Source organism: Theropithecus gelada, chromosome 10, assembly GCF_003255815.1.
Source record: "Theropithecus gelada isolate Dixy chromosome 10, Tgel_1.0, whole genome shotgun sequence".
Lineage (NCBI taxonomy): Eukaryota > Metazoa > Chordata > Mammalia > Primates > Cercopithecidae > Theropithecus > Theropithecus gelada.
In genome coordinates, this window is record NC_037678.1 from 72214785 (window position 1) to 72232592 (window position 17808).

The 17808-nt window shown below is 49.8% G+C and overlaps 1 protein-coding gene across 2 annotated transcripts in view; it reads right to left on the reverse strand.

Moving 5' to 3' along the window:
• Window positions 1–4449: 4449 nt before the first annotated feature.
• Window positions 4450–17808, reverse strand: part of ANGPT4 (angiopoietin 4) — a 45295-nt gene continuing 31936 nt past the window's right edge. The window contains exons 5-9 of one of the 2 annotated variants that reach the window (XM_025399958.1): window positions 15817–15932; window positions 14383–14484; window positions 12802–12968; window positions 8834–8964; window positions 4450–7678 (exon numbers count right to left, since the gene is read on the reverse strand). In XM_025399958.1, the coding sequence (XP_025255743.1) occupies window positions 7518–7678; window positions 8834–8964; window positions 12802–12968; window positions 14383–14484; window positions 15817–15932 (677 nt within the window). In that variant the 3' untranslated portion in view covers window positions 4450–7517. The remainder of the gene's footprint in view (window positions 7679–8833; window positions 8965–12801; window positions 12969–14382; window positions 14485–15816; window positions 15933–17808) is intronic. The other variant, XM_025399959.1, reaches the window with a different exon arrangement.

The window sequence follows — 17808 nt, forward strand, 5'->3', positions numbered from 1 at the left end:
TATGAATGCACACAAATAAGTAATTTACTGTCAATGCCCTCCTAAGGGCCTAAGATCACCAGGAACGCACCTGTAGTTAAATAAGTGGGTCTATTACTCATTTGGACAAGAAAGTGCACACCATGGGGAACCCTGGAATGTCTTGGTAAGAGTGTTAGAAAAGGCTTATTATAGGATTGGCCTTTTGTTAGGTGACTTGAATAGGGTTTGAGGATGTGGGATTTTTCTTCAGATTGGATGCTTCAGGAAGCATCCAATCCAATCACTTCAGGAAGTGGGGGTAATTATGCAGTTGGGATCTTAACAAGTCCTTTCTATAGAGAAGGCAGACTCAACAAGGCTAACGGTTTCATTGGGAAAGAAGCAGTGGTCACTTGTATTAGCTGGGACTGGGGGGTGTTTGGTCATTTTTGTGGCTTGGAAATGTGCATGATTTGTCTTTGTTCAGGCACAGTTACAGAGTGTTCCACATTTTGTCTTGATTCATCAATCACTGAGGACCTCATCTGATGTTGGTGTTCTGGGCAATCATTAACGTTGGACAGGACATAAGCTGTTTCCTGTGCGTGTTGGGCTGACTCGCAGCAACACCCAGTCCTAGCTGATGACTATCCAGGACGGCCCCTGGATGTCAGGGCTGCTTTCCTCTTTCTCAATTTCCGTCAACATTAGTGGGTCTGAGAGGATCCCTTCCTACTTGTAAAGCTCTCTATATATTAAGTTGGAGCAACAAGCTCATTCCTGCTCAAACTGGGCAGGCATTTTTAGATTCTTTTCTACTCCCGGAAGTTTTACTGTCCCATTATTTGGTCTTGAGCTGGTCTCAGGAAGAAGTAATGAAGGTGAGAGATCTGCAGTGGAATCCTGGGAGAGGTGGCACATGTGGATCACTGAGACCCGGGCTCGGATGGTGAGGATTTGAAGATTCCTAAAGGCTATACCTAAGGGTCACCAGAGGGTGTCCAGCCCCCATTATCCAGATGGGGGAACTGAGGCCCAGGAGGGAAGGGCTCTGTGTCGGTTTCCAAGGTGTGCCATTCCAATTATCAACTGCCCTCCCTTACCTGACTGGCAGAGTCCCTTTCTTCCAGTTTGACAGAAAATACTGTTACCTCTTCTGCTGGCTGGGTGTGGTGGCTCACGCCTGTAATCTCAGCACTTTGGGAGGCTGGGGTGGGTGGATCACCTGAGGTCAGGTGTGTGAGACCAGCCTGGTCAACATGATGAAACCTAGTCTCTATTAAAAATACAAAAATCAGCCAGGTGTGGTGGCAGGCACCCATAATCCCAGCTACTTGGGAGACTGAGGCACAAGAATTTGCTTGAACACAGGAGGCAGAGGTTGTAGTGAGCTGAGATCGCACCACTGTACTCCAACCTAGAAGACAGAGCAAGACTCTGTCAAAAAAAAAAAAAGGAAAGGAAAGAAAAGAAAAACAAAGGTTCTCTCTTCTGCTGATGGGGAAAAGACACTACACAGCGTGGACACTACTCCAGTATGGACTACCAGGAGAACCACATTTGGGACCAATCTGACAGGGAGGTGGAAGAGTGAGTGGTTGAGTGGAGGGTCAGAAGTGGCCTGGAGCTTTACTGACATCATTGAGGTCCTGATTCCTGTCATCCCTGAAGCCTACCTCTAGATGATCAATTTCTTTTTCATTTAAACCAGTGGAGTTGGTGTTCTGTTACTTGCAGCCCAGAGCATTCTGAATGATGCAATGCTTACATTTCTGTTACCTCACTGAACTCCACCCTTTCTCTGAGAGAAGAGAACCATATTATATTCCAGAAAACTGAGTCTTAGAGAGGTCAATCAATTCGCTCAAGGTCACATAGACAGTAAACAGAGAAGCAAGGCCTTTTATCTCCAAAACACATCTACCTTCGCCTTTCCATCTTCCATCAGCTGGAAATCATCAACAAGGGCAGCGAGTTTGGAGTCTGGCTCTTGAGCCTTTTGTAGCATGCATGTGTTCCTGCTCTGTGCATACAAGCTCTGTGCACAGGTGCCCAGATGCACATGTGTGTGCTGAGGTTCAGCTCTGGAACTTATTTGGTACAACAGATGTGTCCTTTGGGCCCTCACAGGAACTTGGCATAACACACGTGCCTACAGAGGACTGTATTTTTACAGGCTGGAGTGCAGTGGCGCAATCTTGGCTCACTGCAAGTTCTGCCTCCTGGGTTCACGCCATTCTCCTACCTCAGCCTCCCGAGTAGCTGGGGCTACAAGTGCCTGCCGCCATGCCTGGCTAAACGTTTTTTGTATTTTTAGTAGAGATGGGGTTTCACCGTGTTAGCCAGGATGGTCTTGATCTCCTGACCTTGTGATCTGCACGCCTTGGCCTCCCAAAGTGCTGGGATTATAGGCGTGAGCCACCGTGCCCGACCAATGACTGTGTTTTTAATATAATTTGTTTCCTTCATAATCCAATGCATTTAATTTTATTTTAAGCATATGAAGACACCATTCTGAGGAGGGGTCCGTGGCTTCACCAGATGCCAAACATGCCCATGCCACAGCAAAGAAAAATTCATTGATCAATCCTTCAATGACCCCATGAAGCAGCAGTATTACCAGCTTGCTACAGAGGGGAACCTGAGGCACAGGGAGGTTGTGCAACTTATTTAAGGTCACACGGATATTGAGTGGTTGTGCATTATGATATCCATCAGTTGTTTTTATAGCCTGTGGGCTGGTGTGGGCTTATCCTTTGTGTCACATCAGAAAGCAAGTCTGGTTAATTATTTTCTTTCTCAAGGTTAACCGAGATCGATAAAAAATAATACACATATATCACATGGATTATTTGTGGTCATCATTTGCTAATCCTTATACTTGTGCCATGTTGGATTAATTATTACAGCTTTGTGAGCTGCTTTATTAAGGAGGGGAAGTAGAATGAACAAATCATGGCAAGTCACTTCACCTCATCTTCTCATTTAAGGATGTTGATTCTGGTGTTGCCAAGGTGACGCTGTCAGCTTTCTGAAGCATCTTTAAATGGGAGAGGTGAAGGCCCACACAGACTGAGGGGAAGGAAAACTCAGAAAAAAGGGTCAAATTCCCCAGCCACTGAGACAAACCATCCTGATGAGGATCATCCCTCACCCTCGGCACATGGCCGCTTTCTACCTCGCCCGTCGTGGATGTCTCTGGGGTGTACTCAGGGAACTTTCTCCCCAGTGTGGAAACTGCCTTTGCTGGGAACATGCAGAGATCTCAGAAATGCTGTGTTCTGCTGATCTGGCTCCCTCAGGATCCATCAGGTGCCAGTGGGAGAGACTGACGGGTCTTGGAGGCCTTTCCAGGAAGTTCCTCCTGCCCTTGGTATAGGAGTTTGGTGGTAGATACCCAGATGTCCAGAGTGTTCTGGGAGAGGAAGGCAGCTTACAAATATAAATGTGCTGGAGGTGGTGCATGGCTGTGCTGCCTTGGATGAGACCCTTTCCCTCTCTGAGCCCTAATTTCTTTTTTCTTTTCTTTCTGTCTCTTTTTTTTTTTTTTTTTTGAGACAGTCTGGTTCCATCACCCAGGCTGGAGTGCAGGGACGAGATCTCAGCTCAGTGCAACCTCCGCCTCCCGGTTCAAGCAATTCTCCCACCTCAGCCTCCCGAGGAGCTGGGGCTACAGGCATGTGTCACCATGCCCAGCTAGTTTTTGTATTTTTAGTAGAGACGGGGTTTCACCATGTTGCCCAGGGTGGTCTCAAACTTCTGAGTTCAGGCAATCCACCCACCTTGGCCTCCCAAAGTGCTAGAATTACAGGCTAGGAGCCACTGTGCCCAGTGCCTAATTTCTTCATCACTCAAATGGTAAGAAAACTAACCTGGTGCAGGGAGAGGTGACAAGGGTTTTGCATAGGAACCCACAGATGCAGGTATCCTAGAGGCTGGTCCCTATGAGCTGTGGCCCCCAGGAGACCCAATCTAGGCTTGAGACCACACCAGCCATGCCCTCTGCAGTGCCTTGTGCTGCCCAGGATCCTCAGGCTGGTCTTGTCTGCAGCCATTGTGAGTCAGCATCACTGTCAGAAGGGCTTCCAGAGGTTGCTAGGTGCTCTGTCCATGGGAAACAGGTTCAGAGAGGGCCAGGGGCTCTGATCCAATGGCAGAGCCAGGACTGAGAACAGGACCTAATATTCCTGGGCAGGACACAGCTGTGTCCTTGATAGTCTGAGGCAATCTGGGATGAACTGGAGCCTGGGGTCACGACCTGGGGACGGAGAGGCTGAGAGAGGGCACAGAGGTGGAGAGAAGATGGGAGCCAGGGACAGGGAAGGAGGGAAGGTGAACACCTGCTCCTGCCTGCCCAGCATCCCTGCTTCCTGAAGTCATGACTTGGGTGGCACTGACCCCACTGCTGGTGCCAGGCGTGATCATGTGACCAAGGTCTGGTCAAGCAGAGTAAGAGTGATAAGCGCAAGGATGGACACAGGACCAGTCCTGGCTGCAGAAAATCATTCCTTTACTGGAACCACGGAGACAGGGGAGCTCCCCGAGTCAGGGATCCTGAGCTGGGAGGACACGAGCCCGGGGCTGCCAAAGCCTTCTTGTGAGGAAAGATCCTGGCTGAGAATGAAGTCAATGGGGCAGATGGAAGGGCAGATGGAGGGGCTGAGAGTTGGAGCTGACATCATTTGAGCCTCTGGATCTAACCTCACTTGCCTTTACCCTTAGACAATAAATTGTGAGTCAATTTATTTCTTAGGGCTAGAATTTCTATCCCTTGTACCTGAGTCCTGGCATGGAGGAGGAAGGAAGATAAGAAAGAAGGATGAATATTTAAGAACGGGTGTCTGAGGCAGGGTATGGTGGCTCACGCCTGTAATCCCAGCACTTTGGGAGGCCAAGGCAGGTGGATCACATGAGGCCAGGAGTTTGAGACCAACCTGGCCAACATGATGAAACCCCGTCTCTACTGAAAATACAAAAGTTTGCCAGGTGTGGTGGTAGGCGTCTGTAATTCCAGTTACTCAGGAGACTGAGGTAGGAGAATCACTTGAACCAGGAGGCAGAGATTGCAGTGATCCGAGATCATGCCACTGCTGCACTCCAGCCTAGGCGACAGAGTGAGACTGTCTCAAAAAAATAAAATAAAATGACACGAAGAACGGGTGTCTGAGGGCAACTCAAATCAGCTTCCTGCCCCCTTATAAAATGGGAGTACAGAGAGGGACTTGGGCCTTCATGCCACCCAGAGGAGTTCTGTCCCTGGGCCTCACAGCGTTGCCCTGTCTCCTCTCTAGCTTGCAATCAGCCTAGAAACTACAGTAGAAAAATAAATGATGTGAATACAAAAATAAAACACCTTTTCCTCACCTGAGTGCAGGAGAAGGAGCGGCATGTGCTGGGGAATACCTTCCTCACCCCATTCACCTCTTTGGGGACAAACATTATTAGGCACCTGCTTCATGCCAGGCTCTACTAAGACGATGACATACATGGTCTCATTTCCTCCTTGCCACAGCCCAGCCGGGAAGGAATATTATCATCTCCATTTTACAGATGGGACAACTGAGGCTTTGACGATTGAGAAGATAACTGGTGCCTTGAGAGGCTGAGCCACTGGACCAAAGTGTCAGAGCTGGAGCAGGTTTGTCCGACTCCAAAGCCCTGCCTACCACACCACACTGCACACAGTAGAGGCTAAATAAAAGTCTGCTGGGCAAATGCTGCCTGAAGCAATTTGAGCAACCTACCCCTAAAGATTTCCCATCCTGCCTGAAATGCCACCATCAGCAACTATGTCCTTTGGGTCTTGAAGGGGAAAAGTGCTGTTTCCCAGGAATAAGATCAAAGTCAGTCTGTGCTGGGTTTACTCAGGGATCGGCTGAGAGTGGGACTCAGGACTGGGGTAGAGCCAGGGGGATGAAGGTATCCTATTCCCATTGGCCCAGCCTCATCCAGGAGAAAACCTTCTGAGGACAGATGTGTATCCTGGCGGTAGGGCAGATGGGCTCCTGGCTAGGCCTGGGTGTTGGCTGATGACAACAGGGCAGAGAGCATGACACAGTGATGGGGGCAGGTGACACAGTGGCTGTGGATCCTTTCTGACTCCATCCTCTGAAAGAAGCTACGTGGGCCCTGTTCTCCCAAGCTCAGGCAGAGGCCTGATCTCCTTCCCTGCAGCTCCCCACCTACCACCACAGAGTCAGCATCACTGCTGGATGGGGAAGGGGAGGGAGGCTAGGGGCTTCGGCTTGGAGGCAGAGAGGATCTGGACTTGGAGACAGATGTCCTGCCCAACAGTCCCTGTAATTGAGCCTGGGGGAGTTGAGGTTACAGGAAGTCCTGAGGGAAGCCACTCAGGTAGAGATCAGCTTCCTGGGGCTTGAAGGAGCTTTGGAAGGCATGAGCCTATAACACAGGCAGGGACTAAGTTCTAGACCCTTCTTCAGGGATGGTATCTGTTTCAACTGAAAGGTTATTTCTAGTTGTTTTTAGAGGTTGTTTGAGGCTGTCACTGTGGCCCTTGTAGCCAAAAAGGGTGAGTATAGCTGAGGTGGGGATGGGGCTGTGGGGCTCCTCCTTGCGCCAGGGGAGCACTAGCTTTGTCCAAGAGCATCTACAGCCCTGTGAGATGCTCTGGGACAAACTGAGCCCATTTTCAAATAAGTAAATTTGGAGAAAGCTGCCCACTCTAGCCACTTCATGGGTAGTCACAAGGTACTTGGCCATATTAAAGGCTCTGATCAGTCCTGCAGTTAAGAGTGCCTGTTCACTTTGACTTAACCTGCTGTTTCCTTTTCTCATTGCTCATAGGTACTTTTAGAGACAAACCACAGTTATTCCCTGTGACACATCCTCTAGGACATGCTGGAGGTGAAGGAGCATGTCCTTTTAGGTCTCCTAAAGACCCTGAGCTCCAAACATTGGAGCCCAGAAGTGGTGAAGTGGTAAAGCCTAGAAGTGGTGAAGTCTAAAGACCCTGAGCTCTAGAGTCATTGGAGCCTAGAAGTGGTGAAGTATGAAGGGGAAATAATGATTAACCCACCCATTAAGGGGTGGATGCAGCCCCTTCAGACTTGAAAAGAAAGTTCAAGGACATCTCAAGACTAGGAAAGCTTGGAACAGGAGCTTGGAATGGGAGATGGCCTTCTCGCCAACCCAAGGGATAGAACCTGGGCCATCTGGGCAGCTTCTGATGTGCAAATACCTTTCCACCTGCCTGCAACCCCACCATTGGTCATGTATTCCTTTGAAGAGTCTAGTTTGGTCTGTTCTCAGCCCATTCAAGGACCCTCAGGCAGGGAGCCCCTGAAGGGGGAGGGAGAGAAGAAGGGTGAGGACTACATCAGAGGGATGGGCCCTGAATACCCTCCATGTAACAGACAGAGGGGAGTAGGGGGACAGATGACCCTTCTGGGCTTCTGGGGCAAGGAGGGCTGGCTCAGGAAGCCCAGGGTGTCAAGGAAGGTGGTGGCACAGTGTCTTGCATCTGGGTCCGTGTTGTCCAGGAGTGCCAAGTCCGAGCTTCTCCTGTGTGGTCCAGCCTCTGGCACAGCTGCTTGTTAGATGTCCAAAGGCCGTATCATCATGCGAGAGGCACGCAGCGAGTAGCTGGGACCCTTGAAGTAGTGCCAGCGGATGCCGTCCATCTTGTACTTGTTGTCAGGAGCGTGGTAGTAGACACCATTGAGGTTTGACAGGCCACAGGCATCAAACCACCACCCTGGTGGAAGAGGGAGGAAAGGTGCTTGGTGGAGGTGGGAGCCCAGCCAATGGCAAGAGGGCAGCCCCTGTGTCCCAAAGAGAACAAAGACTAATCGGGGCTGTTACCTCCTCTGGGAAGCCAGTTGGCTGGGGATGGGGCTGGGTGGGAGTGGGGGTGGGGTGGGCAACAGACCCTCTGCTCAGTCCGGGCCTCTAGAGGGCAGCAAGGGGCTCTGGCCACTCCTCGAGCCCCTTCGCTCCTCCCGGCCTTCTCCCTGAGCCCTTGGTGTCCCTGTCTTCCTCCCTCCCTGACCCTCTGCCTTTCCAGCTCCCCAGCCTCCCCAAATCGCTCTCCCCACTGCTTCCTAGTGGTCTCTGTCACTCTGTCTGAGTCTCTCACTCTCCAGGTTCATCTCTTTCTCTCTGATGGTCTCTGTGCTTGGGTCTGTCTCTGTGTGTCCCATTGTGTTCATCTTTGTCTGATGGTCTTGGTCCTCCTCTGCCTTTCGTGTCTCTGGCCCTCCCTTCCTCTGGGCCCCCAACTTTCACACGCTGTGTTCATGTCCCGGCCTCTTGTTGGGCTGAGTCTTTCTCCCCTGTCTCCCTCTGTACTTCTTTGCCCCGGTGTAGCTCTCCATCTGCTGCTCAATGACTCCGAGAGCCTTGGTGTCTCTCTCTTTCTCCATCTGTCCTCTGTGTCTCAGAAGGTCTCTCCCCCGTCTCTGTTCTTCCTACTTTATCTCTGTCTCCTATTCACTCCACTTCCCATTCTCTGACCTCTGTGCCTACCAAGGAACACTGCCTGAGTCAGAGCTGGTGGGGAGCTGCCCCTCTACCTCCCTCTGGTCTCCTGATTCTGGTTCGGCTTGCCTGGGGTTGGGACTGATAGGTGCCTCCCCGCGGGGCCCTGCACTCAGTGTTCCTTTAGCCTTGTCTCTGAGGAAAACTGGTGGTGCCAGCTTTAGGAGGAGGTGAGGCCTGGAGGGGACCTCAATGACCCAGTGGGGGAAGGCACCGAAGGGGCACAGCCAGGTGAGTCTATGGGTGGGCAAGGCCTGGACCTGCACCCACCCTACTGACAGCACCTGGGCACACAAGAACCTGGGGAGGGAATGGGAGTGTCAATCTGGGTAAGCCCGTGGGTGGGTGGAACTTCACCCTACCCTGCACCTACCTCCAGACATCACCTCGGCACACTTGCAGAGACAGTGGTCGTTGTCTGAGTCAAGGGTGCTGAAGCTGGTGTTCTGCAGGACCAGGCTGCTCTGGTGCCCTGCTGAGCCGCTGTACCCGACCACAGAAAGCCTGGAGGCCACCCAGAGGTGGTGGTGACAGAAGGGCCCAGAGTCAGGTTGGGGCTGTGTCAAGGAAGAACTCCCCCAGTGGCTTTGTCCCACGCTGGGCTTCCCCTCCAGGTGTTCTTGGAGGGAGAGCCCCAGCCTGGGTGGAGGGCTTGGGCTGCTTCCCTTCCTGGATTGCCTTCCCTGCCTGTTGCCTCCCAGGGACAAAGCACTTACTGTATGCCAGGCCTCCCCCATCTCACTGAACCTGAGTCTTGGAGAGAAGTGATAATGGTCACAATAAAGATAATAATGGCTAATATATATATATTGTTTTCTTTAGAGACAGCATCTTGCTCTGTTGCCCAGGCTGGAGTGCAGTGGCACGATCACGGCTCTTTACAACCTTGACTTCTTGGGCTCAAGCAATCCTCCCACCTCAGCCTCCTGAGTAAATGGGACCATGGGCACGTGCCACCAGGCCCAGCTAATGTTTGTATTTTTTGTTAAGATAGGGTCTCACTTCGTTGCCCAGGCTGGTCTTGAACACGTGAGCTCAAGTAATCTGCCTGCCTCAGCCTCCCAAAGCACTGGGATTACAGATGTGAGCCACCGTGCCCGGCAACATTTCTTTTTCTTTCTTTCTTTCTTTCTTTCTTTCTTTCTTTCTTTCTTTCTTTTTCTTTTTGCATCTGCTATGTGTCAGGCATTGTTCAAAGTGCTTTGCCTAGGTTAACTCATTCTCATTTAATCCTCACAACACCCTATTCCCATTTTACACATGCGAAAACAGAAATCCCAAGAGCCAAAGAAACCTGCTCAAGTCTCAGAATGAATGAGGGTCAGAGCCACATGCCAGCCTACTGTGGCCTGACTTGGGAGCCTATGTGCACTTTGCTCCCCAGCTGATGATGATCTGGCAACCCCAGTCCCATCACACCTCCTCACAATCACCCATCTCTTCCAAGAAGCTTTCCCTGACCACACCAGCCCCCATGGATCTGGGCTCCAGGGCACCCCAGCTCTGCAGCTTTGACATCTGCGGCCAGCCGGGTGAGGGTTTCTATTTCTTTGCCAGGCTCTGTGGCCTTGGTGGGCATGTCCAACCCTGCCTGGTGATGAAGACCATGAGATCTGGGGGCAGAAAGCCTGGATTCAAATTCCAGCTCTGCCACTTGATAGCTGCATGGCCTTGGAGGATTGTCTCACCCCCTGAGCCTCAATTTCTTCATCTGTTACAGTGGTAACAAGAGTGAAATTAACAGTGCTGCTGTCGTTTGTTATTGTGATTTGGTGATGTCAGTGTGAAGTGTGAAGAGCAGTGCCCGGGGTGACTGCTCAACACATTCAGTGCTTGTTATTATTTGGCCCTTGGCAGATGGTTGGGCCTGGTTGGAGAGAATGCGGGGTGTTTGTACAGCAGGGTTGGGGGAGGCTGCACTGGCAGCCGAAGTAGGGAGCCAATTTGGGAGCAATTAAGAAGGTCCTGCTGAGGCTGGGCAGGGTGGCTTATGCCTGTAATCCCTGCACTTTGGGAGGCTGAGGCAGGCTGATTGCTTGACCCCAGGAGTTCGAGATCAGCCTGGGCAACATAGGGAAACCCTGTTTCTATAAAAAATACAAAAATTAGCTGGGCATAGTGGTGCATGCCTATAATCCCAGCTACTTGGGGGGGCTGAGGTAGGAAGGTCACTGGAGCCTGGGAGGTCTGGGAGGTCAAGGTTGTAGTGAGCTGTGATCATGCCACTGCACTCCAGCCTGGGCAATAGAGTGAGACCCTGTCTTAAAAAAAAAAAAAAAAAAAGAAAAGAAAAATAAAACGGAAAATAAAATAAAAAAGGTCTTGCTGGGTGGAGGCAAGAGGATGGCAGATGTGGCCAAGGAAGCTCAAGGAAGCTCTTGTACCTCCAGGACAGGGCCTGAGAAATTCACCAGTGGGAATTCAGAGGGAATACAGGGCCTGGGTATGTGGTTGGCTCGGTCACCACACCTCCAGTCACAGACTGTGTCTGTCACCAGGGAAATGAGACTTAATCATTCTCTGTGTAGAAAAGACTTGGGAGGCTCCCTCAGCTTCCTTTTAGGCACTTACTATGTCTAAGGATGGGAACAGCAGTGCTCCCAGGAAGCAGTCCAGTGAAGGGTATGAAGGGCTGCCTTGGGACAGTGATTGTAATTTATTTGCTGAGTGTTTACTACATGCCAGGCACTGTGTTAATGCTTCACGTGCAGTATCTCATTCAGGCCTCATCACACCCTTTTTGAGGTAGGTATGCCTAAGGCACCCATTCTACATATGAAAAGGTGAAGGGACTTGCTCAGGGTCATTCAGGGAAGTAGGGATGGAGTCAGGACTTAAGCCTTTGCTTTGGTGGCCAGTGGCTTAAATGGAACTCAACATGGTGTTGTAGCTACTCACTGGTCAGGTGTGAGGAGTAGGGGGACATCCAAGGAATTTTTCATTCCGCTCTGGACCTTGCATTATCAGGTTGGTATGGATCCCATAAGGAGGGATGTCAGAACCTGGGCAACCTGTTTCTATAAAAACAGGGAAACCCTGTTTCTATAAAAAATACGAAAATTAGCTGTGCATGGTGGTGCATGCCTGTAATCCCAGCTACTTGGGAGGCTGAGGTGGGAAGGTCATTGGAGCCTGGGAGGTCTGGGAGGTCAAGGCTGCAGTAAACTGTGATCACACCACTGCACTCCAGCCTGGGCAACAGAGTGAGACCCTGCCTCAAAAAAGCCTTTGCTTTGGTGGCCAGTGGCTTAAATGGGACTCAGCTGGAGGAAAGAATGGGGACATATCACGGAGAAGTTCCCAGAAGTGGAATCAGGCATAAAGTTCAGGAGGACAGAGAGTCATTCAGAGATTCCTTGGGAGGAAGCGACCTTCCCATCAGTGGAGGTATTCCAGTACAGCTGGATGATGATTGCAACTATGAAGGGAATCTATGAAGAACCAGATGACATGTGAGGTTTTTTGCAGCCCTGTGAGTGTGAGTGTATAAATCCAATTTTTTCCTGGTTCAGAGATAGCCAGGACCCAGGCTTAACTAAAAGATCCTTAAATTTCTCTGAGAGGCAATGTCATGTTGTGGAGACATCATGAGTTTTGGCAGCGGGGAGATCTGAGTTCAAATCCCAGCTCATTTAACTTGTAACTTTGGGCAGGATACTTAAACTTGGTGTCTCAGTTTCCATATTACTAAAGTAGGTACAGTAATGCCTACCTCAAAGTGTTGTGGGGAAGATTAAATGGAATAATGGTGCCTGGAACATAGTAGGTGCTCAATAAATGCTAATTCCTTTTCCCAAATATACCAAGAACCAGGCTGAGGACAGGGTGAGAAACCTTGATCATCTTACAATATCGTCATGTTTAAGCTCATCCTGCTATTGAAGAAGCAGAAGCTCAGAGAAGCCAGACTGCCTTGTCCAAATTCCCAAAGCAAGCTGGAGCAAGGCCACAATGAGTGCAGGAATTTCAACTTCTGGCCCAGGGACGCTTCCACCCAACCCCGGGCATAGGACAGGCTGGGAAAGTCACCTCCTTTTGCTTCTGGGTCTCTGTAAAAAGGCTGACTTGGGGTGACTGACCTTGGAAGACCCCTTCTTGCTCCTCAGATGGCAGCGCCGGTGACATTCTTTCCACTCCACCCAGTGGCTAGGACATGCTGAGTGCTAACCAGCCGCTTCCAGATCCCATGACGCGTACCCAAATGGGGGACAGATGGCAGGAACAGGAGACGCCCAGAGACTGACCCTTGGAGCAGACTCTGTAGACACTAGCCTGGGGACCCCAGCCCACCCACTAGCCTGAAGACCCCAGCCCCCACACCGGTCTGGGCCCTGAGCCCACCTGTATAGCTGGTTCTCGCTGCCCAGGTGGAAATGTTCATACTGGGCATAGGCCTCGTGGCCTTCCCAGTCTTGCAGCTCCACACGCAGAGAGTAGGCTGCCCTTCTGGTGAGCTGGTGCACCACCTCATTGCCCAGCCAGTGCTCCCCGGCTGGGTCTCCGAAGCCCTATAGGGAGGGGAGCGTGGGGTGAGACTCATGCTGAGGAGGAGGCCATGTCCCTGGCTGAGGAGATGGGCTGGGCCAGGCTCCAGGGCTACTTATACAAAACCACTGTGCTTAATAATCTAGTTCATAAGTACAGTGTAGGCAGGCCTGGGAGTGGGAGCCCTCCACCTGCTACAGGGAAAAGACTAAGATTTTTGTAAGTGTAAAAGCCTGTTAAAAGTTACTGAAATCACATTCCTCTGAAGTTCAAGAACAGGAACACTAATCTTTGGTGACTACCTTTGGTGGAGTATTGACTGTGAGGGGGCACAAAGTGGGCCTCTGGGGTGCTGGGAGTGTTGTACATCTAGCTCTGAGTGGTGGTCATGTGGTTGAATACATATGTAAAGGTTCACTGAGACTTACACTTTATTTGTGTGCTTAGCCACATGTATGTTAAACCTTAACAAAAATTAAATAAGTATTTCAATCAGCTACATAAATAGAGCAAACTTTGTTCAGTGACAGCGCAGCCACTGCAAGATTTCAGCAACACAGAAATGTAAAACTGAGAGTGTGGGGAATGTCATGTCCCAATGCCCTTGGACAGAACAAGAATTCAGCACCAAGGACAGGGGCACACCCAAAGCCCGCTCCCCAATTTAGTCACGATGCAGTGCGGAGTAGCCTGATGGTTAATATTCAGTGTTCTTTTGTGTACTTCTGCACCTGGACACCCTATTCCTCCTTGCCATTTTAATTATTGTTTAAAACCCAATTAGTTCAAAACACTCATAACTTAATTTGGTATTTATTTTTAAGTATTCCCTAAATGAACAGCAAGCAGACACAAATAACAGAACTGCTGTATCACCTTGTGGGAATCTTTTTCTATTTCTTTGGCTTTGAAAACTTTAAGAGTTTTTAAGTATTTTAAGTCAGCTTGACAAAAAATCCTTTATTCAAACCTAATTAAAAAATTGGAAAACAATCGGGTTTCTCTTCTGATAAAATACATGTGATCTTTGGCCCTGCAATTCCTCATTGATGAATCTCTCCTGCAGCTATGACCATAGGTGTATGAAAAGACAAGAAACTTCATTAAAGTAATGCAGTCAGGGGTGACTGGGGGGGATTTTTATTCTGTCCCCTCCTTTGTATTCTTTAAAAAATTGGCAATGTATATGTATTATTTTAAAAAAAAATTAAAACAAAAATAAAGCTAAACTTTTTTCTTAGAACATATGTCAAAGCTTTCAAAAAGAACATTCAAATTCAGGTGATGGGGTACCATAAAGCAGATGTGCACTGTCAACTTTAGATGAGTTGATTTTTTCTGGGGGAGGAATGAGGGCAAAGCAGTCCCCTTCCAACAGCCCAACCCCTGCCCCAAGTTTCAGGGCTGAACGGCCCCTCCCCAAGGCAGCAGGGTTACCTGTTTATAATCCTTCCAGTTCCGCTGGAAATTAATGGTGCCATTCTCACGGCGCTGGATGAGGGTCCACCTGCCTCCACTGCTCTGCAGGTCACAGAACACCTGGAGGGGGTGGGCAAGGCACAGCTGGGAGCCCTTGGAGGCAGCCAGAGGCCAGGTCTGTGCTGGCCCAAATATGGCTAGGCTGACAGACCCCCAAAGAGCAACAGGTGAGCCTGGGGGTCCTGGGCATCAGAAAGATCCAGGCTCAAATTGTCCATCCATTGCCATCATTTTTCTAAAGTGGTGGGTAAGTAATGACCTCTCAGAGCCTTCCTCTTCTCATTTGTAAAATGGAGGTTCATACCTTAACCTCTTTGTGCCTCAGTCTCTCATCTGCAAACTTGGGTTGTGAAAATTAAATGAGATGAGTCATGTAAAGTGTTTAGAACAGTGCCTGGCACATACTAGGTAAATGGAAGCTTGACCTCTTTTTGTTGAAAAGAGAGTTTAGCAGGTGTGTGAGAAGTGTAAAAGACAACCTGGAGACAAACAGAGGCATTCTCTTTGGTATATTAAGAGGGGGTAAAAGGAAATAGAGCAATGGTGGCTAACACCTGTAATCCTAGCAATTTAGGCACGAGGAGGGAGGATCACTTGAGCCCAAGAGTTTGAGACCAGCCTAGGAACATAGGGAGACTTTGTCCCTACAAAATATTTAAAAATTTTAGCCAGAGCATGGTGGCATGTGTCTGTAGTCCCAGTTACTTGGAAGGCTGAGGCAGGAGGTCAAGGCTGCAGTGAGCTGTGATCATGCCATTGCACTCCAGCCTGGGCACCAGAGCAAGACCCTATCTCAAAAACAAAAAACAAAAAACAAAAAAAACCGGAAATTGTGAAGTTGGAATCTGCTAGTTGTTTCCCTTCTAGGCCTGGCTCTCAGACCCTCCCTCCTGACATCCGTGCTCTTCTCTGTCACCCTCCTTATCTGAGGACTTGACCTTAAATTTTAGGACAACCTTGGGAGCCACTCATTGAAAATGGTGGCACCTCCATTAGCCCTGGTTTCTAATTTCCACATGGGGCAGAATCCCAAGTCCTGCCTTCAATATGTAAACTAGAAAGAAACATCTTTGGGCTAAGGCCCTGAAATTTTGTGGGTTGTTTGTAATATCAGCTATCATCATCTCAACCAACACAGAACTATTTCCTGCTGTTCCAATGAAAGCACCTCTAAAGTGATGCTGGTGAAGGATACACTGCCAACTTTGGGAACTTCTGCTTATCTCCACAATCTGACCCCTGACTGCTGGGGGTTTCAGAAGTCAAAGCCATCCCTACACCTCTGGTATTTCAGATACTGGACAAAGTCCCGATGGAGCAGGGGGGTGTCTGTCTGGGAAGCCCTTGGCTCAGTACCCTCTAACAGCCACAGTTCCCAGGGAGCCCCCTAACCTTTCTGGGCTTCGTTGCATTGGACACCTGGATGGTGTAGACACCACTGGCGCTGGCCCCAGAGCGCTGGATCTCTGCACAGTCCTGGAACACCTGCTCACCTGCCGTTATGAAGGCTGCAAAGGGACAACACAAAAGTCAGCTGGAGATGGGCAAGGAAAGAGAGAAGGGTCCAAGTGGGCATGCCTGCCTGCTTTGTGCCAGGTTCTGGGTTGGGAGGTGCTGGGGACAGGGAGATGAGTCAGACCTGGGAAGATTTCGTAGAGGAGGTGACAGTAAGCTGGGACCTGTACAATGAGCGGGAGTTGGCCAATGGGGAAGGGGAAAGTGTTCCAGGCAGAGGAAACAGCATATGCAAAGGCCCCAAGGTAGGAAGGGCCCTAGTGTGTGAAGAAGACAGGGCATGAGGAGGGGAACTGAGGCTGAGGCCAAGGAAAGGAAATGACTCACATGATGAGAGAGGAGTTGAGACCAGGGAGGCTCCTTGTTGTTTGATGAAACTGAGAGGGTACAACGAGGCTGGCACAGAGAAGGTGGGAAAGGAAAAGGAGAGAGGAAGCTGAGATTTCAGCAGGGCGGGCCAGGTCAGCCTTGAATGCCAGGCTGAGGAGCCCAGATTATCTGGGCTGAGAAAGAGCACTCTGTCCAGGGTGTGGAGTGGGGGCTGGAGGGGATGAGACTCAAAGCTGAGAGGCCAGAGAGGAGGCCGCTAGAGTTTTCTGGGAGAGAGTTACTGGGGCCTGAACTCCAGTGAGGCACTTCCCGTTTCACAGACCAGGAAACTGAGGCCCAAGAGTGAGGCAACTGGCCCAAGGACACACAGCCAGGTAAGGCAGAACCTTCCTTCTTTGGAGCTCCCTTGGGTGGGAAGCTGTGAGTTCCCCTCCATAGCCCACCCTTTTGGCTGGATCTCCCTGCTGCCCTGGGCATAGGCTCCCTCATTCTGTCCTCCCTGGAAGCTGACAGCTGGCCTTAAAGGGCCCCTGTTTCTTCCCTCTGGACTACATGAGATCAGGATAGTATTAATGACCAAAACTTACCAGGGGTTTCTAGGCCTGGCCTGGAAAAAGTGACTTGACAGATAAAGTGCAGAGATTTAAAATCTCCTCTGTCTCAATTAGTGGAATCAGTTAGAGGTTTGAACTATAATTCTACCAGAATCCAGTCTCTCTGGGTAGGCAGGTACACAGGATGGGGCTAAAATTCCAGATGGATAGGTCATCAAAACCAATGAGGAACCAGGAGGCTACCACAGGGTGGGACTTCCTGGTTTGGCTTTACATCTGAACTTCAGGGATCCCAGATCCTAGATCTGGGGCACTTGTCTGGAGAAGGCTATTGCTCTCATGTCACAAATGAGGTGACAAAGACCCCCAAATTCATCCCAGTTCGCCCACAAGCATTTCCTGGGCAGGGGTCTCCACTGCCCTACCTGTCGGCACCCCCCTAGCTCCCCATGGGGAATGGAGTCCAGCCAAGCATGAGGAGGCTGTTGTCCTCATGGTGAGAAGGGATGGGCTGAACCTCACCCAGTAAGGCAAGGACAGAGCCAGGGTTGGCCTGAGATTTTCAGCCACCCTTTCCAAGGCTCTGCTCACTGTTACTTTCCTTAGTTTACAACAATGTCAATAACAATAACAATAATATCAACACTAAAAGTGAAATATTCACCATGTATTGTAGTGTTTCCAAGGTGCCATATAATGCCAGGGGTAGTTTGGGACCAGGAAAAATATTTTTGGGAGGCATAAGAATAGGATGGACTGATATTGACATGTAATGGTTTGACCTGGTCCTCCTCTGAATATCTGAGCTGGTAATTTGCACCAGTTTCCCTCGCTTTTGGCCATAGGCACTGTGCTGAACCCTTTTGTATGCCTGAACTCATCTGATTCTCTGTGTAAGAACTCCATGAGATTATTATTCCCATTTTACAGGTAAGAAAAATTGAGGCTCTGAGAAGTTAAATAAATGACTTGTATGAAGTTCCAG